The sequence below is a fragment of the Ambystoma mexicanum genome, chromosome 2p (genome assembly GCF_040938575.1).
Source record: "Ambystoma mexicanum isolate Mex_15411 chromosome 2p, UKY_AmexF1_1, whole genome shotgun sequence".
In the NCBI taxonomy this organism is placed as follows: Eukaryota; Metazoa; Chordata; class Amphibia; order Caudata; family Ambystomatidae; genus Ambystoma; species Ambystoma mexicanum.
The window spans coordinates 891,658,415-891,683,389 of record NC_090923.1 but is presented as its reverse complement, the minus strand read 5'-3'; the positions used below and the strand labels follow the sequence as shown (position 1 = coordinate 891,683,389).

The window sequence follows — 24,975 nt, the reverse complement described above, 5'->3', positions numbered from 1 at the left end:
ACCGCGAGTACAGCAGGTACAGCAGCAAGTACAAGTGCAAATGAATCCACTACAAGGACAGTCACAACAAGCACCTATGCAGACACAGATATGCAAACATAAGACAAGTACTGCCACCCAGGATAGGAGGTGACACTGTGGTATGAGGAAATCCTTTCACAGGGACGGGGATGAGCCTGTACCCAAAATAGGACAGCTCACAGGTTGACTTGATGTGTTCAGTACTATCTGTGACACCAGACCCCCAAGAGAAACTGAGGGTCGATGTGACAATATGAGGTAAATCCGTTACTTTTCTTGTAGACACCAGAGCAACTAGTTTGTGTATACGAGAGGAAAAATATCCAATGTCAGGTATTGCCATGAATGCTCAAGGGTTCTCTGGAGCTATGAGTCAAGTCCTTTTACTGATGAATTACCAGTCTCTGTAGGAGAATGTGACATGTCTGTTCCTTTGTTATATTCATAACAGACACTGTTAACATTTTGAGAAGAGACTTAATGATGAAACTTAACATGACAATTTCATTTACTGACCAAGGAATAATGTGCTCCACTCCAGGAATACACTATTTAAACGTGGGAGAATTTATACTGGCATTCACAGGACAAGTGGTGCTACGAGGCGTTCATGTAGATACAGAGATTTTTCTTTATGGAGTGAGCATTCTACTCACATGGCTACCTGACTTGTTGGGAAATATTTGCGAGAATACCTGATAAGTTTTTGTTTAGACCACGAATACCTATGGACGAAGAAGGGGGACAGACTATCCCTATAGAATTGGAAGCAACCATAGTACGAAGGGAAATGGCAGTGCTCGAAGGAGTAGATGATGAGGGTAGACTGTGGAGAACAATAATGGCTCTCGAGGAAGGGTTCAGGTTGACAGACATAACTGATGACGAAGTGTTCAGGGAAGAACGAACAGATGATGGTGTTCTTCATGAGCATTACATACTGGATAAGGATAGAAAAAAGGAATTCCCACAGCAAATGGTTGATAATGCAGCAACTGCCAGATTTTTTTCAAGAAGACTTGGAGAAGGTACCAAGCGTCCTTTGGACCACAGGCCCTTATGACATAGGTTTTTTTAAGGGAATAGGGGAAGTTAAAATAAAGCTTAAACCAGGAGCAATTTTACCCCGAGCAAAACAGTAGCCCATGTTGCGAGAAACTGATGAAGGTATTTTTCAGACAATTTCAGCACTGATGAAACCAGGGATTCTGGTGCCATCAGAATCATTGTGCAATACCACAGTGTATCGTATCAAACAATCTAAAGGAGGGTTGTGGAGATTTATACAAGATATGAGAACGATTACCAGATTGTAGATGCAGCCTTTCCTCCAGTTCCTAATCTGGCGTCGATACTGTGCAGTATCCCGGTGGAAGATCGATATTTTACGGTGACCGATTTGAAACATGTGTTTTCTCGATCCCGTTGTGCAAGGACTCACAAGACTTGACTTCATTTACATTTCATCAAACTCGACTGAAGCATACTAGGCTGCCCCACGGGTAATGTGAGTCCCCATCGATCTTTAATAGAGTCCTACAGATGGATTTAGGCAATATTGATCTCAAGAGTGCGGTGATACAATACGTAGATGACATTTTGATTTGTAGCAACACAGAAGATGAGTGCAGACAAGATTATGTTCAGTTGATAACTATTCTAGCAGATAAGGGGTATAAGGTAGACAAGGAGAAGTTACAATATTTTCAAGAAGAGGTGTTATACATAGGTCATTTGATTTCACATGAAGGAAAGAAAGTGACACCTGAAAGAGCTGAGGCAGTTATGAAAACCTTAAAACCGAACACAGTGAAACAGATGCAACCATTTTTGGGTTATACATCTATGTCAGAGCCTGGGTGTTTGATTACAGTACGTACACAAGACCACTTCTTCAAGCTTTAAAAAAAGAACTAGTGGGTAAAATAAAAATAGAATGGACTGAAGAAATGGAGGAAGGATTTGAGGATTTGAAGAAAGCAATTTGCACAGCCCTTGTTTTAGGAATTCCCAATTATGCTGAGGAATTCTATTTGTTTTCACACAGAAATGGGACATCATGACAGCAGTGCTTACACAGAGAACTACATTGGGTTACAAACCTTTAGCGTATTATAGTAGGATTCTAGACCCAGTTATGAAAGGACACTTCCCTTGCGAACAATCTTTGGCAGCTCCTGTGTTCGCGATTGAGAAGTATACAAGTATTGTCATGGGCTGCTCTATGACTCTCTTTGTGGAGCATGCTCTATTTGCAATTTTAGAGAAACCCAAGTGCACATTGACATCCCAAAGAGCTTCAGCTTATGAGGTAATGATTTCTAACCCAGTGATTAAAATGATAAAATGTAAAACAGTGAATCCTGCTATGTTTATAGCTGAACCAGTAAAAGAAGGCGATCATGTGCATGACTTTGCTAATTATGTTGAATGTTATGATGAAATACCCTGTGTGAAGGCAAATGCTTTAGCAGCATGGGAAATTCTCTTTCTTGATGGTTCTTCATAAATTGATCAGATGAGTGGGGAAAGGCACAGATTGAATGGAGAATTTGAAGTTGTAGAAAGTGCAAGTCTATCGTCTCATTTCTCAGCGCAAGCAGCAGAATTAGTAGTGCTTATTGTCACACTCGAGAAACACAAAGGGCAAGAAGTGACAGTGTACAGTGACTCTGCCTATGTGATGTCAACCACACATGCAGGGTTAGCACGTTGGAAGAGATGGGGCTACCTCCGCGCAGACGGCACTCCAGTAAAGCGCGCATAATTACTGGATAGGCTTATTAAGGCGCTACAACACCCAGTGGCCATAGCGGTCGTTAAATGTGCACGCACACTAAGCGAACAGATTTTATCTCTTGCGGGAATGAAGCCGTAGATGAAGAAGCCAAAAGGGTTGCATATTCCGCAGACATTTTGAGTTTTGATACTGAGAGTATTAAAGAAAAAGTAGTTACAACCATGTTAGTGCAAGAAGGGTTTAATACATTGTCAATAACCCAACTAATGGAGATTCAAGGGATTGCACCCCAGGAAGAACAGGAATTATGGAAATGAAGGGGGTGTTCTTTATCCCTCACAGAAGCATTGTGGCGACAAGACAGAACTGGAAAACCAGTGATGCCAGTAACATTATTAAAAGTCACTCTTGAGCAATTGCATAACCCCGCGCATGAAAATAGGGAGAGTCTTGCTGCTACGATTGCAGAAGACTGGTTTATTCCTAATTTGTTGGAACACGTTGCGCTATTTATGGTAAACTGCATTGTGTGTCAAAAGGTTACTGCTGGGCATACACTGATGATGATTAGGGGGTTGATAACTTGATGAATAGTCCATTTCAGCATTTACATATCAACTATGTTGATATGCTGCCAGCCTGTAATGAATATAGATATCTATTAGTGGTGGTGCCTCCCTGCTCTCGGTGGATCGAGGCAGGTCCGTGTACACACCCTGATGCCACTTGCGCAGAAAAGATTTTAGTGTGTGAAGTTTTCCCAATGTGCAGTGTTTGTGAAGTGCTGAGAGCCGATAATGGGATCCATTTTGTTAATGAGCTATTCAAACACATAGGGCTTCTATTGAGTATAAAGCACACGTTTTCTTCTGCTTATTACCCGCAAGCGAACAGGATATGTGAGAAAGTCAACAGCCTACTTAAAGAAACGATTGCCAAGATAAAATTGACTTTGAAGAAGGGATGGCTATATTGCCTACCCAGTCAGGATCGGATCAACACATCACCCCGCATGAGCTAGTGACAGGGCGTCGCATGAGATTGCCTCTTACACTACCATCTAGGAGTAGAAGTGATGTCCAGAGCATAGCCAAAATGTTAGGTGATTAGATGCATGATTATTTGACATGTATGACCTCTAGTATTTATTTCAATTTCAGATCAAGTAAAGCGCAAGGGGGCTTGGTCTCAGAACACAGAAGAAGACAATTCAACAACCAACCCAAGTGAACTATTATCAGCACCTAAGTTATATGTTGGAGACCTAGTTCTCATTAAGAAGTTTACTAGAAGGTGGCACGAGCCATGTGTCAATCGTCCCTTTTGAGTTGAGAAAGCATCCCCTTCAGCTGTGAAGATCCAGGAAGTCTGGCTTGGCTTCACCTGAGTGACATAAAGGCCTAAATAAAGTCCCACCCTCCCACTGTTGCTGGTCCAGAAACAAGACAAGAAGAAGAATTGCAGCATGTGCAAACTCGATTGATGACAAAGAAGGATGACAAAACAACCATCGGTTAATGCAGATTTTGTATTGGAGTGGAATTCAGTGGAGACTTTTTATAGATATTTTAGCAAAGAGTGCAAGGACTTGCAGCGAATTCCAGGAATTTTGAAATTACGTTTTAGAAGTACATATGGAAGCATCAGAGTTATGCCTAAACGTCAGTTCTTGATTAGAAATTGAAAACGAGATCAGTATCCAGATTAATTTCGTAGAGAACACCTGTTTTAAATAATGTAAACATATGGTACTCACAGATAGTGACATTCATAGGCTTTTGCTTACTGTCTTTGTGTTTCTACTTCAGGCTTACCCTGCCCTTGTGAGAAGAGACATTGATATTCACACTTTCTTGCAGGATCCTAAAATGGCCCAGTGATAAGAAGGCTTTTTATTGGCATAATTGAGCAGGTTTTACAGTTACAACCATAAAGAAATGTGATGATTGTATTAAAAATGATAAAAAAAGAAAGTGGTACAGTTCTAGGAGAGGAGCACGTGCAACGACTAGTAGGATACCGCGAGAGATGGATGCCTATATTGTTATGCATTATATATGCTTGCATGATTGTTCTTTTTGTCTTTCTGTTCCTCATATTTCACAGTCTCTATCATGTTAGTACTTTCACTGTGGAAGAAGTCCCTATGGTTCTTCCTACTATGGGAACTTCTTTTGATGTACTTCATGAATGGTACAAAGCTTCTAAAAGACACAAGAGAGATGCAGAGGAAGATAGTGAGGGAATAAATACCTATCTGGATAACGCAGCACATTTGGGGAATAACAAGTGGTACCATCACATGAGAAAAGTGGGGGAATGAACATCTAAGGAGAGTTGCTATGTCTGATCTCTCATCCCCTATGCCATAAATACAGTGCAGACTTTGATTGCTAGATAAGTCCCAGAACACAATGCAAGGTGCCTCAGTCATCTCGCAGCATGTACAACTAGAGGACAATTTCAGGGAAGTTGGGCCACTTTACGATGGAGATCAAAATGCTCGTTTCCAGACCAGGATGACTATATCTAGACACACAGACATTAAAGGAACCTGGATGGAAAAGCAAGATGCTTGTGTATCCTGCAGCAGGACAGCATGAGATGGTCATTGAAGAGATGAAGAAAAAATGAACTGCCCTAATGTGGCAGAAATAGCTGGATAACCTGGAAATTGGGAGCACACTCAATTCTTAGGTTATGGATGGGTGAAGTCCAAGAAGGGATGGGAAGAAGGAATGATGTCCTGTGCAGCTCATCTACTGAAGCCAGAATATGTACAAGAGGTACAGAGGGTGAAGGATGGATGTTTGAAGTCATGGGCTTAACATGCCAAACTACTAACATGGGTAGACGATGAATCAGACCCAATGGTTGTAATCCCATCGGCTAATGCAACATTGTGCTTCTGAAGACACAGAAAGGATTGTGTGGGAGATAACAAAGAATGCAGAACTACAGTTGACGTTTCTTAGATGAGAGAAGGGACAGCCATCCTCATGGATCGATATTGGGCTTGTGGGTCTCAGGCCTACATGAAGTTACCCAAGGATTGGGGTGAAGTAAGCTCCTTGATTCTCATCCATGTTTCAGCATTAGTGATTCCTCAGAGTGACCTGAACATTCGCAAATTTCCAAAAGTAGATGCCCATTTGAGAAAAAGAAGATCGGTTGAACTTCTTTGTCGGAGAGAATTATTTCTCAGCCAAATCAATAACAGCATATGTCTCCATTCTTAATGAACACAAGTTGTTCAGCAAGACTGCCTCAATATTTACGACTGTATTCATGCCTGGGATCCAAAGGATGGCCAACACCAAGTGGTTGCAGATTACGAGATTGGTACTTCTGCAGACAATTAATACCACCATAAAGGGATTCAACGCTATCATGGAAGAGCTGAGGGCCATATGAATAATGATCCTACACATCAGATATGTCCTTGATAAGATCCCAGCGATGGAAGGAGGAATTTGCATCAAAATCGGGCCATCATGTTGCATGTTCATACCTTCTCTTGATGACGAGAATGGGTCTTTAACATACGCCATAACATTGTTAACAAACCTGCATAACAAGATGGAAGACAAGACAGAGGACATGGAGGATGACAGCTGGTTTGCTTCCATACTCTCATGGATTCCGCAGTGGTTGCCAAACATCTTCAATATTCATGGAGCACTATTGGTGATGGTGATGTTTGGATTCTGTGTGATCAGGAGAACGATTGCCCAATGCAAGAAAACAGCAAAGAAAGCAGTAGGAATGAAGATCATGATCGATGTCAAATCTGGGTTTAGACCCAAGGAATTGACTGATGAAGCTGTCAGAAAATATATAGTGGCCAGCATCGTAGCACCCGAAGGAGCAAAGTTTCTGTATCCAAAGAACCATAAGAAGTACGTGGGCCGATGGGTCTATTGTAATCTGAATGGACAATGCAACTATATGACCTGGAGTGTAGATGAACATGTCAAATCAACCGGCACCCTGATGGGGGTGATGAAGATCTGGACTCCAAAGAAGCACTTCTACAAGAGAAAATATCAAGATGTGGAGACAATTGAGGAGGTGGTCGAGGACTCGACCAGAAGGAGAATGTAGAGGAGCAGTTACATGTCTCTGTAGGAAATCCCACCCCCTACCTCCTATATGTTGGAAGCCTGAAATTGTGCCATGTTTTTACACCAGCAGTTGTGTCAATACTGCAGCGAATATTCAAAAGAAGGTACTCTCTCAGACAACCCTTTTGAATGTATTCCCAAAGAGATGACAATCTGAGGGAGGAATTCCCTGAAGGAATATGAAAAGGAGCAAAAATAGAAACTAGTGGTGTCACAAGAGACATATGGCTGAAGAGAATGTATGAATTGTAAAGAAACTAATGACGAAGTTAAGAATCAAGTTAACTTTCATATGCAAGAAGAAAATTACACATGTGCGAAGTGTTACAGAAAATGAACCGTTCAATAATTGTACAGATGATGAAATGCAGGATAGATTAAGTAAATCTTAGAAGCTAGCTATACGTATTGAATAGAATGCAGTCATAGCTGCCATTGTATAGAAGATGAACATCAGTGTCACAAATTTAGTAAGCCAGGACCCATGAAGAGAAAGGCCTAGAATTGTGTCGCAGCAAGAATAGTCTGAAAATTGTGGAGCTGCATGGTGAGGCTGTCTGGCCTGGTATTAAAACTGAAGCAGCCAAGGTCGGTTATCTATTCTTGAAAGCAGTGAATGTGCAAGGATGAATCATCCCTTGTTAAGGTGCAAAGAAAGAACACCACAGGTGCCAAGTTTTATTCATTTAAGACATTTAAAAGCTGCAGAATAGACCTAATCGTGGTCTCCTGTCACGTGAGCCAAGGATGGAAATAGAGTTGAACTTGGAGTTCTAGAACGACAATAGTGAGTGCCTGCACTCCCATATATTCCCAGAGACAAGGAAACTTTGCAAGCCCAAGTTCAAAGACAATCTTCATGGCAGAAGGCATGGGTGATGAGAGATGATGGGCTAATTGGGTGGGCAGGTAAAGTCAGGTCCACCTCCTTGCACCCGGGTCTGGGCTTATGTGCTGCTAAGTGAACCAAATGCTCCAGACATGGCACAAGCATAGAGGGTCATATAATGAACGACCTTATAGTTTGAAGACTAATGATAAACTGTGTACTTAATAGTTTTAAGGATGACATGTTTTAGAGGTAGGCATTTTTTGTCCACCTGACAGTGGATAACCAATCACAATCTTATTTCCGATGCAATGTATATTAGATGTTCCCCTTAATCCTATCACAGTCTTTGGTAGGTTTTCTATTATTTGCCACGTAGTTTGATGTCACGTCTGATGTATTCTTTGCATATAACAATGTTATTATGAGAAAATCATTGAGAGGCTGAGCGAACGTCTGATGATGTCCGTTGTAACTCCCTGTTTTGGTTAATTCTTAATAAAACCGTATCTTTGCCATCTTCCAGAACTGGTCCGATTATTTGGAGTTAGAGTTATTCTGCAACCCCATCCATTGCATGCACGTTACTTAAGGGCCATAAGATCAAGACATAACATTGGGTAGCCACCTATGACTTGATCGCCTGAAGGCAGCGTTTCTCATGAGACACATGCTACCTTCAGCTGCATGTATGTTATGTTATTTATTGTAACCTGTTGTGTGCTCTGCCACTTCAAGGGTTCTGGCGCCAATGCGCGTGACTGAAGGTATACATTAGCTGATGAATGGGGCTCATTGTGAAGGACCAAAGAGTTTAAGCTTCTATTTGAAGCTTGGGAAAGTTAAGGTGTAGGTCCAGATGTATTACGCTGTAGCTGAGTATTATCATCCTACATGTAACCACGGGTCCAAACACGGCATGGCTCAGGTAGGGTTTTGTTGCTCACCCTGTGAAGGAAAGTAGCTATATAAATAAATACGGACACCTGGGTAGCGGAACATACTTTATTTATTGTTTGTATAAACATGTTTGGTGTTTACTTCAACTTACTTTTCCCTCTCCAAAGGACATGCACTGTATCGTCCAGCCCCACTCTGTGTCTAGTTGGAATGTTGGGGGACAATAATAATGTACAAGCCTGAGAAAGTGGACTGGCCCTACAGGACTTTGAAAAAAACAACTGTTATAAATAACGGTTGGAGAGAGCAAGGTAAGCATGGGGTGAAAAGAAGCTCCCTGGCAGGATGCAGCCTTAAGCCTCCCCCTGGGACTCTGTGGATTTAATGAGCTGAGCAGCATATGCCAGGAGTGTCCCAGCGTCAAGTGCTAGACCCGAGTTATGTGCAAAGAACAGGCCAGGTGACAACATAGCCTGAGAAGCCGCCATCCTGTCCAAGGGCCAGACTGGATGGACCCCAAAGATCGATACCCGGGCTGCATATGTGGGGTGGCCCGGGAGCAGCAGTGGCCAGGCAGGCATCATGGCCCACCCAGGCCCAGTCGGGGTAAGCCGGAAGACGGAGCAGCCCCGGTGGCCAAGGTGAAGTCATGGACCTTCCAGCCCTGGCCACGTGTGCGGGGTAGCCTGAGACCAGGCAGTGCAGCCTGGGAGCCCTCCGCCCTGCACGGCTGAAGTGGGCCACCCATCAGCAATGCTCAGGCTCTTACTCCCCAGAAGGGAGTGGAGGTGTGCAGCCGAGTCATGGTGGTGACAGTGCCACGGCACCTGGGTATGGGGTGCAGCTGAAGGGAAACTGCACCCAGGCCTCATGGTGGTGACTGCACTGTGCTGTGCCCCATAAGGGCACTGGGCGCTGCTGATGAGAGTAAGCAGGATCGATCTGACGGGGCCATATACTTTTTTTGCACAGTTTGGTGAGGATTCGTCCAGGGGGAGCGAAGTTATAAGCCGCCCAAAAAGTGCTCTTACTATGGGTTTAGCAACTTAACCATAACTACTGGGCCGCTACCGCAGGCCCAGTAATATATATATATATATATATATATATATATATATATATATATATATATATATATATATATATATATATATATATATAGTTAAGTAAATGGTATGATAGATGTATGGATTTAATCATCTTTAGCTTTAAGGTGTGGGCTATTCAGTCCTAGGTATTGGGCAGTGTTTAGTGCAAGCAGTGGGGAGGTAGGTGCTTAAGGGATTGGCTTGGTGGGAGTGGTCAGTTTGGGTGGTGGCCTTCCTAAATTTGTCCTAGGAAGAGAGCCCACCCCAAGGGGCTATCCTTTTTCCCCACCTCTATGTGGGCGGTGCAGGATAGGAAAGAGGCGACTGTTCCATCTGGTCTCCCTGGGAGTCGCTCCGCGACTACTGAGAGAGGAGCAGTCTGACAGAGCAGGACCCCGTGAAGAGGGTTATGCCATTGTTTAGAAAAATAGTGGGGAATACTTGGAAAATATAAAGGGGCCAAATAGTGTCTGGATTCATCATTATTCTTAATTAAAATAGGGGTCTCTGTTGAGGCCTGTAAAAATGAACTCTTATCATAGAGGCCTTTTACTGACCTACGTGTATGGAAGGTAGGGGTACCATTAATGCTAATAGAGGAATTCAGGTACTATGTTCTGTTAATGAATGTCTTATTCATGGGCCAGGTTGTCTAACACCTCTATATTTGCAACTTGACTGTGAGCGACAGCGGATAGAGGGGTTCAGAGGTGCACAAGGGCCGCTGGACCAGGGAAAAAACACCAGGATTATAAGCACATGCATCTAAATGAGCAGTCAGCCATTGCATCACTCAGAAGTGGCATGTGCAAGATTGAATAGAATGAGGAAACCAGTTGACCTCTGGGGACACCTAAGGACAATGGCAGACTCTTCTCACAACTATCCTCACATTCTGTGCAAGATTTTACAGGAAGGATAGAACTACGTATAACACCCTACCCGGCCAACGCTTCATGCTCTTAAATAGTGCGCCTTGGACACTTGTACTGAGTGGTGCTGCAACGTCTTCGAATGCCAAGATAAGCAATGGGCGCCACATAATCCAGCACCTTGCCTCTCCCTCTTTATTCTCTCTTTTTTGTCTACCTGTTTTTTCTTTCTACTTATTCTCTTAAGTTCTTGCCTCTTCTTGACTCTCCTCCCCTGCCTTTGCATTGCCAGGTACAGCGGTCACATCTAGGTTTTGAGACTTTTCCAAAGCATACGAGCAGTCTGACATCCTATCCTTTATTTATATTCCAGCCGAGTTTTCCTGCCAATCCACTCCTTGTTTTAATGGAGGCACCTGCTTGGAAACAGGGGATGGCTTTGAGTGCCTCTGCCCTCCTGACTGGACTGGCGGGCGGTGCAACAACGGTAAGTGGAGCCCCAGGCGCATGGCCTCTATCAAATCACATTATTGTCACTTTAAGGACCTGGGACTGCCGGTCAGCTCTGTCACTGTCAGCTGCATGCTGCTTTGCCACTGCCCCCCTGAGGATAACACCACTAAGTGATCACAGATTTGTCTTCTCACCGACTGCCAATCGACTTGTGCTCTCTGTGACACCAGTGCGTCTGGTCGTCGGCCAATGTTCTATCACAGACCAGCCCTCAACAAGGAGATACCTATCTGTGTGTTTTTCTGGATGCGGTTGCGGACAAAGGGCAGCTCTGTTAAAGTGGGGTGGGGTGGGGTGGGGGGGGGGTGTTGGGGGGGGTGGGGGGGATGTGTGTGTGTGTGTGTGTGTGTGTGTGTGTGTGTGGTGTGTGGTGTGTGTGGTGTGTGTGTGTGTGTGTGTGTATATATATATATATATATATATATATATATATATATATATATATATATATATATATATATATATGTATTTGCCGGCGCGCGTGTGCGCAGGTGTACATATAGTTTTTATTATGGGGTATGGATCTCTTGCAGATCATTTTCACATGCAGACACACACCGATCTGCCTCAATTATCTTTCACGTGCGTGTATCTGGGATTTGAGGGAGGTCTGCGCCTGTGACGAACACGCATCCACGCACTAACCAGATGTTCAATGCACTGAAACACCGCTCCCCCCCCACACACACACTTGAATATGAAATATGTAAGCTTCCCACAAAAGCACCCACACATTTGCGTGCTCATCAGGATCTTGCCACTCAGTTTGTGTCTCTTCCATGGATGTGATGCACCTGTTGTTTTGGGCTTTGGAACCTTGGTGCTTTTTCTGCCAAAAGGTAATGAGGATGTGTGTTCTATTGAGTCTGAGTCATTAGATCGCAGAGTTCCTACCAAGATATGTTGTTATTTATTTACATTGTTCTCACAATTTATTGTACACTATTATTGAAAGTTATAATTATTTTCTAATATAATGGACCAGGGCTTCGTTTATCAGATGATGGTCCCCGTGTATTTAAGATTATAACAATCATTAGGTACAACAGGACCGGAGCCGCAAACACCCTCTAGTAACTTGCTGTCTGCCGAGAGTGGTTGAACTGGCTCAAAAAGGTCTGGAAGCAGTTCATAGGTTTCTGAGCTGTTTCTGTGCGTCTGAGTTGCTGGGAGGCCCGTCCTAGGGTCTCCAGGGACTAGGTGAGTCCTTTCTTCTACACTTCCACTCCGGAAGATTGTCTGGCACCTAAAGGGCGTTGTTGACGCTCAGTGAGCAGAATCCTGGTTTTGGGTGCACAGGCAGCAGAGAGACCTATGTCCACAGCAGCGTCACCCCAGATGTGCCCTTGAGATGGCAAGGGAGCAGAGCTTGCTCTACCTTTGAGCCTTCTGACTTCACCTCTATGGAAGAGTACTTTTGAACAGGCTGTTTTCCCAACAGAGGTCCACTGAATCCTTATTCTGTCCAAAGATGAGTTAAATAAGGGGAGGACTTCCTACCCTTGCAAAGGTAAAATGCTACAGCAGATTGGCCAAAAGCAAGTCTGTTGTCAGTGGTCCAAGCTAGGCTGCAGAAACAAGTGTCCGTTGCGTTCCAATGTCAATCCAGAGTGCTTTGTTTGAAGGCACTGAGGAGGGGAAGTAAGTTTAGGGTGCCCTAGAAGAATCTAAGATGGAGAATCGAATCCCCTCTCTTGACCTATCCCTCTCCTCTAGGCCACTCTAACTACATGGCTTAAATATGTCCGCCTACTTCAAAAACACTCCAGTAATCAGCATTTGGGTGTTGATTCCTGGAGTCCGTTTTCTATATATGGAATGGTGCGACCAGCTCTTTGCAAATATATCTATGAAGTCTGATGTGTTTTGTATAAATGAAACTTCTTGTTCACATGAATCATCCGACTGTTGTATTTTGTAATTTCAAACTGCACACATGAAACATACCTGTACTTTTACAGCGATTTTATTATTGCACTGATGATTTTTCATGTTCCAGCACGTTCAATAACATAGCAAGCAAACAGTAATTGAGCATTTCTCAGTGGGCTTGCTGCTGCAACATCTGTCTACCTCTCTGCCTTGTCATGACAATGAAGGGATTTCTGTTTATTTATTTATTTATTTTGGCGTTTGTAGAGCGCACCTAACCCTGAGGCATTGTTGTTTTGTTGTGAAGTGGTGGAAGTGTGGTGGTGTGCTCTTGTGGTTGCACAACAATAGCGTAGTGATAGAATTGGAGTGCTTTGTTAGTTCTCGCAAAATGGCAACGTGATTGCAGTAAAGTGAAAAGATGCCCAAAACTGAGAAAGTGCCCAAGGTGAGGTTCTTCCGTGACTAGCTCCAGCCACCGACAGCATAATGACCTAAGTCAAGTGAGTTGTCTGACAAGTGAAGGGGGCCTCAGAGTGGAGAGTGAGAAAGAAAAGAGACCACATTGCCCCAGCTCTAAAATCTGCACAGTGGCCACCTGTTGAACAAGGTATTGTGTTAAGAACACACTGCATTACATCACTCTAGATTTACTGGGCCAAAGCAGCAAGATACAGAGAAACATGAGCAGTTGTCTCTCCCAGTGCAACCTGTCCCCATCTCAGATGCCGTGTCTTCCGACTATCAAGAAGCACATGGGCGATAATATGCTGCCCAGTCGGGGGCCCACACTTTTGGAACAAACTCTCAATGACCTCGAACCAATAGGAAGACCTCTCTAAATTCAGGAAAGCCATAAAGCCATAAAATCGGAACTTTTCAAAGCGGCTTTCCCAAAGTGACTTTCTTTGGACCGATGTATCTAACATTATCCACAGTTTGCTGTAGTTTTATTTGTTGATTTCGTTGTTTCTCAAATTTGGTATGTTATGATGGAAGTTGACCTCACGGTTAACCTAAAAAAAGGCCTGAATGTTTCCAGTTCCCCCTTGCACCACCCCTTGTTTCAATGCTCCTTTTTTGCGACCCCCACACACTGAAATGACTTCATTTGTATGAGGCATGTTACAAGTCACACAAACATATGTTGCCAATGAACTCCTGTGCCTAGCAATCTTCAAGCACTGATTGGAGAGTGGTAGAAGTATAAGGGCAGGTCTGGAGGTCTTCCAGGACACAGCAAGCAATAGAAGCCGAGGGATGTGCCAGGGAGACAAGGATGAAAGGGGCGTGGCTGATTCGGAGGGGCATTCACAGTACTGAGAGGGTGAAACAGGAAATGATTCTCAAGGGTGGTGAGATGTCTTGGGGCCTTGGGACTCGCTTTAACTGTTTCATTCTGGTTTCTCTCTCTCTCGCTCTTGCTTTCTGACCTTGGGTCCTCAGAACTAGATCCATGCATATCCAGACCTTGTGCCCATGGCGGAACCTGTCAAAGCCTTCCCAGTGGTTTCGTCTGCCTCTGCCCTCCAGAATGGACTGGAAGGACGTGCCAGCTTGGTAAGAGCCATTTTCCAGTGTGTAGACTGTTGCACCTTACAAACCATTACTATCAATGCATGAAAGGGATTTGTGAATGTGCAAGGAAGTGAGAAATAGGACACATAAGTGGGCAATGATCAATGGCAGCATGATATACCGATGAAAACGTAGGGACTGGAAATATGGGTGGGAAACACAGCACTGGTCAATGGGCCGGATCTTGCCGGGTCCGAGATCTGGCATCAAATGTCTGGCCGGTTCTCCGGACTCGGCCTGCCTCAACCCTGACCAGTCTTTAAACGAGCCCCCAGCTTCACCGAGGGAAGTTGGGGGTTCGGTGACCTAATCTGCTCTGTCCTTCTTTCCCTAGCCATCAATCGCGTGTTTCCTAGCTCTATTTGCTCAGCCCGTTTCCTTCTGTCCTGAAAGGGACATCACCAGAATGAATGGGCCATGCATATCACTGGAGTGGGGCCTTCACTGTTGAAAGCAGACATTCTTCATGTTAGGCACACTATTGTTTTCCAAATGTGCATCACTTTCAGTCATTTCCAAACCCAAAATGTTGCTTGCATTCACTAGTTTTCTATGAAATGTTGTTTTTGTCAGACTACCACACCAATACTCTGTAATTTGTGTGCCCCCTGCAGGTTATATTTATGAAGATGTTATATGCTTCTCAAACTGGTTAATCACAAATAAATGCGTCTCTTGTGCTGACAGTTATTAGGAAATGAAACTGGGTTCGTAGGTGCCAACTTTTGATTTTCACTACAGGGGCAGAAACACCCCCCCACCTCCATCCTAAATATAAGCAACCCATCCCATCCCCAGTCCAACCCATCGACCAGCCCAACCCAACCCCTGCACAAACCCATTTTATAATTTTATAGCACTTGTTTAAAAAACAAAAGGAATTGCAAAAAGTCACACAATTAACACGTTTTGAATACATAACATCCTGGGAATGGTATGTCAACCTGCTGAGCTACCCTGGTAGCCTTCTACAGTACAGCGGGTCTATGGAGCCCTCAAAGTACTCGAAATCACTGCATTACCAACATTACTTTGGGTGCACCACTGCCATCGAAATGATTTAAAGGAGAACTGATGTACAGTGTGGAGCTTGGAAAGAAGCAGCATGAAGGAAATTGCATCATTGTAAAACTATTATTTTGAACATTTCCTTTGAGCGGAGTCCAACTGCTAGCTCTGCCTCCTCAGAACTCCGCCCCATCCCGGAACTCCACCCCCACCCGGCCCTTTTGGGATCCACCTTAAAAAAAAATCCATTTCCGCCACTGAGCAAACACAGGGACGTCATTTCATCAAAATGCCAGGGGTAGCGGAAGTGACATCACATGACCCTTGACCCCCTGATGACATCACAGGAAGTGATGTAATTTGACCCCGCCCCAAAGTGATATCGCGGGTAGCGATGGAACACGACATTTCACCTGTTGACAACACAGGTAGTGGCATCACATAGCATTGTACACTACGAAAAACTATGTGATGTACATTCATACAAGAATGGATCGCCATATGTATCATTAAGATCAGTGTGTATAGGCCCATATTACCAAATGACTGTGTATGCAAGCAGACATCCATGACCAAATGATAATGATGTGTTATTATATAGCACGTACGCTTAAGCGCTTTATATAGACAAAATATACACCCAATGTCACCCAACCTGTGTTGGTACTTATTTATCGGCCTCAGAAGGATGAAAGGCTGAGTGAGGCGTTTAAGAACAGACTAAATCAATGACTCACCCCCTGAAGTGTGCCTGAAAATAACATTTAATCAGTCTAGCAAGTATTGTATTAAATTCAAGAAAGACACATTATTTGGTATTCCTATTCTTTCTTATTTAGGGTCAGTGCTGAAAGTGTTAGACTTGTGGCACTCCTATTCTTATTATTCTTCTTTTTTTTAAGGGGCCTGAGCAAGAAAGCCAGCAACCCCAGAATGACGTCCTTGAGCAAACACGTGTAATAATGAAATAGGAATTTCCTCTTGCTTCCTGCTTGCCACTCCAGGAAGCATATAAAGATGGACCACAGGGCCACTTGTTGGGTATTGTTGTTGATAATTGTGTTTCAAACATTTACTGTTTCTTTCATTGGAGGGTATTTTTGTGCAAGGTTATAGATGGTTCTTTCTTTCTAAAGAAAAATGCCTATCCATGTCTCCAGTCATCACCACTCTTGGTTTATCCAGCAGACTCAAGTTCCTTGAAGGAAGATGGTGTGGTGGCAAATAATGCTTTATTCATATTGGCAAGTAGCCCAGAGCAGTGGTGGTCCAATACCCATGCGCCAAAGTACTTTAAAAAACCTCTGTGCCTGTACCAGTAGCCATTGCACTATGAGGTTGTTGTCCACACCAGCTAGGAGAGCAATGAAAAATAGCCACTGGGCACCCTTTGTCCTCCAGCCATTTCTTCACCAACATCTCAGTGGAATGTACGCATTCTCCCCAAAAGAAGACAAAGAATCCATCATTTTGTTATCTGAAAATAATCTTTTTAATAATCAACAGGATATGCCACTTGATTTTGTTTTAATGTTTTGATAAATCTATAGTAGACAATTGTTTTCACTGAAGATGTGCCCCACTGTTCCACACTATAGATATTGTTAATGTTAAAGGTATTTACATAGCGCTCCGTCACCAGCGGAGTTGGTCTCCAGGTGCTTAGGCGGATCTGTACACAAAGAGGTGGGGTTGGGTTAGTGGGTGAAGAGGGCGTAGGAAAGTGAGAAGGTGGTGTCCTGTGGGCAGCTTCAGTTCAGTTTTCACTGTGCGCTGAACTTTGGCTGTGAATATAGGATCGAAGCGAGTCCTTGTGTGCTGCTGTTGCGGGCTATGTGTTGATTGTTGTTGCGGGGTGGTGATGTGCGTGCGATTTGCTGTGAGAGAAGTGGCTGTGTGAGTTTTTCTGTGAGTTAAGTATGCAGAAATTCGTGGTTTTGGTTATTGTGTTATATGTCTCTTAATCCTTGTAGTATTTTATATGTATCCGGTTCTCATACTGGGTTGGTATATTCTTTCTCTTTCTTTCCTGACTGTCTAGTTTCTAAGGCGATGTTGTGGCTGGTTCTTTGTTAAGTTATTTGAATTTAGTACACCCGGTTGGGTGAGCATTATCCCCTAGCTCTATAGTTGTGTTATATTTTTAATTCCCCGCTCCTTCCTATCTATTTACTGTTGGTGGTCAATTGGGTAGGTATATTCTTTCTCTTCCCTTTCCTGACAGTCTAGTTTCTAGGGCACTGGCGAGGCTGGTCCCCAGCTAAGCTATTGAGCTTAGTACACCCGGGTGGGCGAGCATTATTCCTATTCCTTTTCCTATTCCTATTATTGGTATTGTGAACATAAATGGTTATATTTTGTTTTTCATTACCCTTTGACCTGGGGAATACCAGACAGTATTGCTCCAAAATTGTGATTGCTCACTTATAAAATTGTGGCAGAACACTGATTTGCGCTGACCAACTATAGTGTGGAAACACACACAGGCAGTAAAATATTCCAAAGTATGTTCACCACGGTTACATGAATTTAATACATGTGAAATGTGGGTTCATTTCACAAGAGTGAGCATGAAAAGCATGAAAAGCAGGAATGGGCAGAAAGTGAAAAGCTTTGGAAAATCAGTGCGCAAAGATATAGCCGATGAGTTAGTAGAGGCTGAACATTACAATGCCCCAGACTGTAGGGGCGAATATAGCATTAACGAAATTGCTGCATGAAAGATAGTATTATCTCTGCAGAACGATTGCAAGAGTTGTCTAAGCAAAGATTGAAGGAAAGACTACAGGGTTCTGATATTAAGTGCACAAAATATACTATTATCCCTTAGGAAAGATCACAGGAGTAATGTAAGCAAAAATTGAAGGGAAGACTACAAAGATCGGATATTAATTCAGCGGTGTATCTAGGGGAAACACAATATTTATATTTTTTATTTTACTGTTCAAAGCATGGAGCTAGGTCAAGTGCAGAAGAGCACCGTACAGGGTGGGGGGAGCCAGTGTTTCCGCTTTTTTTAACAGCGCTGTACTGTGAGTTGCGGTGCATACAATGGGATTAGTCCTTGGTCAGGTGTTGCCGAAAAAGCCACCTTTGGAGGGATTTGCAAACCTGGAGAATTGTGATGGCATTCTGAGCTGATAGCAGAATCGAATTCCAGAGTGTGGGTGTGTGGGTGCAGGTCATCTCTTTTCGGACGAGTTGTAATTTAAGCTGGTTGGTCGATTTGCTGTGCGAGGAGCATGTGGCACCAGATATGTGGAGCTTAGCCTACAGGCATGCAGGTGTGCTATTCGTGACTACTTTGTAGATGATGCATGCAACCTTGACCAGTATCCTGATAAAAAGATAAAAAGAAGTACAGTTTAAATTCAAGGCACAGATGGTGAAGGGGAAATGATATGTCCCAGAAAAAGGAGTTCTAATTTTAGATGGAGGTAAAAGGGATAGTTTAAAATTAAATTCAATCTTAATAGCATCGAGAAGGTGCAGGAAGTCAATTGGAGTTTAGCAGAGGTTTAACATTATTTAATATCTATATTCATCCTTTGGTCAAACTCGTACATTCCCACGGCCTCCTATGCTATTCATATGCTGATGAGCACATCATTTTTCATATCGATTTTCATCAAAGTTGCATGTAACCCATGGTAAAATGGATGTGTGCTAATTGACTGAGGCTGAATGGGGACTAGACGTAGGTCTTGATGGTGGGCCTCCCCTCTGCTGCTTCCTTGTGGACATGACTTGTGGCCTACTTCTCTTGGTTCGCTCCCACTCCCTGTTCCAGTGGTGAAGGACCTTGGTGTCAAGCTGTGTACCTCACTCTCACTGGATGAACAGTTGGCCGCTGTCTGCCGGGATGGTCATTTCAGACTAGAGATTTTACCGAAAGGTCTACCATTTATTTTGGCCCAGCTTCACGCTCCTGTGGTTGCTTCACTGGTTTTGAGTGGTGCAGATTACTTCAACTCACTCTTCTTTTCCCAGCCACAGTATCTGTTACGGCGGATTCAAATGTTACAAAACACTGCAGCAAGAGGTTTAACTGTGCCCCATTTATTCTCACATCCTTCCAGTGCTTTTTCAGTGTCACTGGCTCCCTATTGAGAAATGGGTATGAGCTTAGGGTCCTTTAGAAACCTGCATGTAATGGATGGGATCACACAGAATAACTCTGAGTCCAAATAATCAAACCAACTCAGGAAGATGGTAAAGTACTGTTTTATTAACAATGATCTAAAACAGTGAGTTTCACAATGAACATCAACGGATGTACGCTCAGGTTTTCTTAGCGATCTTCACAAAAATCGTATCTTTTATATTACAAAATATGTCAGAGGTGACATCATACTATGTGGAAAAAAATGAAAAACCTACTAAGGATCGGGATTGGCTTAAGGGGAACGTCTAAGTATGTCTTCTATATGGATCACTACAATTGGTTTGCACGCTTGTGCCATGTCTGGAACATTCGGTTCATTTAGCAGCACGTAAGCCCACACCAAGGAGCAAGGAGATGGGGCATGACTCTACCTCTCCACCCAATTAGCCCAGCATCTCTCATCACCCATGCTGTCTGCCATGAAGATTGTCTTTGCAAATGTGCCCTTGTCTTCAGAATACATAAGAGTGCGAGCTCTCACTATCGTGTTCTGGGACTCCAAGTCCAAAATCTATTTTCATCCTTGGCTCACGTGACAGGAGATCATGATTTGGTCCATTTTGCAGGTTTTGAATGTCTATTTAAACTTGGCACTCTGTTCTTTCTTTGCACCTTAACGAGGGATGATTCATTCTTCGCATGTTCGCTCCTTTCCAGAATAGATAGCTGACCTTTGCTGCTTGATTCTTGACTCCCGGCAAGACAACCTTGCCATGCAGCTCCATGATTCAACTTATTCTTGCTGCAACACAGTTTTGCCTTCCTTCTTCATGGGTCCTGACTTACTAAATTCATGATACCGATGTCCAGCTTCTATACAATGGCGGCTTCGCCTGCATTCTATTCACTACGCATAGCGAGCTTCTATGATGACTTGGTCTACTTGCGTTTCAGCATCTGTACACTTATTGAATGGTTGATTCTCTGCAGTACTTTGTGCACATTTAATCTTCCTTTTCGTATTTAAAAGTTTACTTGATTCTTTACTTCGTCATTAGTTTCTGTAGGATCCATACATCCTCTCCAGCAAGTATCTTGGGACGTCATACATACTTCATCTGTGATGTCACTGGCTTCCTTCTTTGCTCCTTTTCATATTCCTTCAGGGAGTTCCTCCCTTAGGTTGTCATCGTTTCGAGGATACATTCGGTACGGTTGTCTCAATGGGTATCTTATTTTGAACACACATTGGGTATTGGCACAACTGCTGGTGTCAAACATTGCAAGATCTCAGGTCTCAAACATATGGGAGGTAGGGGGCAGGGTTTCCTGCAGGGGCATTCAGCTGCTCCTGTACAGGTACAGCTCAAGTCCCTGTGTATTATACACAAGGCTTTCTATGGACTGGGAGAAGTGTACCTCCAAGAGAAATTCTGGCCGCATTTTCGTAATCGTGTTCTCCACTCTCAGGACAGTGCAGTTATTTTTGTATGTAGGAACCAGCTTATCCGTGTTGGCGGCCGTACCTTCTCAATGGTGGCCGCTAAACTATTGAAATCGCTGCCTCGGTGGCTGCGGGTCATGGAGAACCATCTTTCATTTCGGCAAGTTCTAAAAACATTTCTCTTTTAGGCGATGGTTGCTGATGGTTAATGTTCTGCTGTAATTGCTTAGCACCAAGATAATCACTGGTAAACCTGCACTTAATAAATATTTTTAACATAACATAACAGAGGTGGCGACATTACCAGAAGTGTTTAATGGTAGTACTAGGAAGGCCAGGGCTTGCATTCATAAAATAGTGTGAACATTACACAAGGGAATGAAAATACCACTAGTCATCAGAGAAGGGTACATGCGTAAAAGGTCATAATTTAACCTCTGGATGCTACTTTGCAATTAGCACCAACCGTGGTTGAAAAGAAATTACATTTAAAAAAAGTGTTTGTGTAGACTTAATATACTAGAATAGGGATACAAGTGTGAAAAGAGTCCCATTCCCACACATTCCAGATACACTTAACCCGATAAGGGGAGCAAAAGTGTTCACATGCCTGGACATGTGATCATAGTGTCACAAGCAGTTCTGCACTCTTTTATCTTGCCTCCTGGACTAGTCTCAAATAAGAGAATACTTTTAGGGCTAGCATCCGTATCTGCTGTGCTCTGAAGAATAATGCAGTAAATGTTATAAGGAGCCGACAGCAGTCTAGTATTCCATTGTAGTCTATTGTTATGGGGGAAAAGGCTAGAGGAGGATAATGGGTGATTGAAAAGAATGTTAGAGTGAGTAAAGGAGAGGGGTGATGACTATAGAACTATTTGCAGAAAAGGTGTAAAACCTTTGGAGAGCAAGGTAACATCGATCATGGAGGCACCAGAGCCAGACAAAAAGGATTAGTTATGTTTTAGGACTGGTAGAATATTACTGTTGATTTCACAATTGACACACGCTATGAGAAAAAAACATGGGACGAGGAATGCAGGCAAACCTTTGCAGAAAATGTATAAAGTACCAACATGTGTGTGTGTGGCCCCAAAGAGCCTTCCATTGCAACGGTAGATTCCTGTAAGAAGTATCATCAGGCATTCTTGCCTAAGATTCAGGGAGGACAGGACACACGATATTGGTTGTTTCTACAGCTGTGTATTTGAAACCACATATGCATTTATCAAAAGAGAACCCATGGTGTGTGTCTTTCATCAAAATGTGCAGGGAGCACGCTTAAAGTTATTAACTGATCACAAAATCTTGATACAAGTGCTGACATTCAAGAAAATTGGAAAAGCTTCTCTGCACAAAGCTAGATTAAGTGTGAGTTTACAACAATGCCATTTTCAGATTGTTTATTTTAGAGCGAAAAAAACAGCATACTTTATGGCTTATAAAGTTCATCATTGAAGAAATAGAAACAGATGGAGAGAATGTTACAAGTCATACACACACACACACACACACACAGACACGCACACACACACAAATATGCCTACACTCTCACACACACTCATTAGAACAGGCCCTTTTGAAGAGTTAATGGAGAGGAGCTTGAGGTGAAGATGGAGTTTAGTCCACTGAAAGGAAGTGGGAAATTAAGGGATTGCCTCATATATAAAATGTATATGAGGAGTATTGTGGTTTTTAAGATGAAAGGAATACATTTGCAATGGCAAGTGTAAACACAGAGGGATCAACATTTGACTTGAAACCAACCTGGAAAGGGATTTGGGTTAACTGAAATACCATTATTGGGCAGGAAAACTGTGGAGAACACAGTGTGGCAGCCAAATAGGCACTTAGATTCCTTAAGAACCATGGTCCTCAGTCCTTTCCTCTCTCCCTTTCGGACTGTCTCTTAGGTGGTTTTCAAATGGATACTCAGTCTCTGGGATTTTAAAGTGTCCCAACCACTTAATTCTTGGCTTCCGTTGCTGGTGCATGGGCCGTCGGCTTACGTGTTAGTCTTCTATGCTGAGGTATTTCTGCAAGCACCTTTAGGTCAGCTGATGTGGGTCAGGCGTCAGATACAGCATCAATAGTTGGACCCAAATGTACTTCCACCTTTTCCCTGCTATTACCTCTGACCAACAGCCTTGCTCAACTTAGACTACTTGGAAGTCACTTCTATTATACCTTTGCCTCTGGTTTGACTATGGCCCTTATTATGGCACTTGGCCACCATTTTAAGAGTCTCCTGCAGGCCCATGCCACCGTCTTGGAATCGCACCACGTTCCTCTCTCTTCTGTTCAATTCTTTGGCAGTCCTATTGTGGAGGCACAGGACTGACTGTGGTATGAATTCTTATTTCTTATGGATGATCATGAGCTATTGCTGGTCTCAGTGGTTGGGCTCTCAACCTTTGATACTCGCAACTAACATGCCATGGTTCAGAGAGCCCCTTGATGAAAGACCCATGAACATGGGCCGCTGAAAGATAACATTGAAATTACTCTGGTGTCTTCTCTGCAGTTATGCAACCTGTCCACAATAGTGACCTTGAGCTATCTTGAAGGTTCCTGAACTTCAATGGGTGTCTGGTGGCAACCTGAAATACCTGGCTCCTGAACCATGGTAAGGTCCTTGTGGCACTTCTAGTTGCTTGGCACATGAAGGCCCCATATTTAATTCAGCACACCTTATCCTTCTGTAAAAGCGGAATCTGGGAATATTTTTAATTTGTCATTGGGGCAGTTCTCGGTTTTGAGTCCCAGACTCCTCTCAAGGAGAGATTCGGCGCTTACAGTCCATTGAACTGATGACCATATTGTGAGTTGCTGTAATGGATACAAACAAGGCTCTATACCTCTCAAAGCCCGAATTAACCGAAATATGTGTTCAACAACCCCATTGATACAAGTGAACAAAGCTCTTCTCCAAGGGAATCATCCAATTTGCGGTTAGATATTTCCAAAGAGTCAAGTATGTGCATAGCCCTCTGACCTTTCATTTTTGAGGTTTTCGTTCATCCACTTTGATTAGAACAGGACTTGACACCTCTACTACAATCTACCTTAAAATACCAAGACACCCAGCTCCTCCTTCTTCTAGGAAACAGAACAAAACAGAAACAAACATAGCTGACAAATAGGGGCATGGGAAAACCTACGGCAAGACTGATAGTGAGAACCAAAGAGGAAAATTGGAGTAAAATAATTAAAGAGAGGGAAAACCAAGTATTCATTTTCCAGTTCTGCTCCATTTTATGATTTACGATTTGTTTGTATACCATTTAACAGCACCTCATACTGATCTGAATCTGTTTTCTCTTGCAGATACCAATGAGTGTGAACACAGCCCCTGTGTGCATGCCCGAGGATGCAAAGACCTGATTGGAGGATATTTTTGCGACTGCCGAGAAGGCTGGACCGGTCAAAATTGCGACACCAGTAAGAGGGCTTTGATGAATCACTCTGCAGTCTTGCAATTATTAGTAATTTCTCTGGCTTGGGCCCAGACCTCTCTCATTCTGGATTGGTGATGTTGGCTTTGATGGACATCACTGAGATCCCTTGCATGGTGAATGGGTGGGGAATAATGACATCCTTTAGTCCTTGTGAAGATCATTTGGCTGCTCCCAATTAGTATCTTTTTGCCTATTTCGTTATTTCTCCCTATATTCATTCCCCGAGTATTTTTGTCAGTTGTGTTGACATAAAATGTTCGTGGTCACACAGACCCTTCAATTTTGTGTTCATACCAAGGTGATGTGGTGCTACTGGGAAGTGTTAAAACGGGGTGTCTGTGCAGCAGGGTGCAGGAAGGAGCAACCAGCATGCTGGAGGGTTGCTTGGTACTGGGCAGGCAATCTATGTCAAAGCTTGCTGGT

The 24,975-nt window shown here is 43.3% G+C and overlaps 1 protein-coding gene across 1 annotated transcript in view; it reads left to right on the top strand.

Annotated features, from left to right (window-relative positions):
* The window catches only part of LOC138566872 (protein jagged-1-like), a 453,219-nt gene that overhangs the window by 382,539 nt on the left and 45,705 nt on the right, over positions 1–24,975 (top strand). The window contains exons 8-10 of the mRNA XM_069644589.1: positions 10,948–11,061; positions 14,406–14,519; positions 24,422–24,535. Coding sequence (XP_069500690.1) covers positions 10,948–11,061; positions 14,406–14,519; positions 24,422–24,535 — 342 coding nt within the window. The remainder of the gene's footprint in view (positions 1–10,947; positions 11,062–14,405; positions 14,520–24,421; positions 24,536–24,975) is intronic.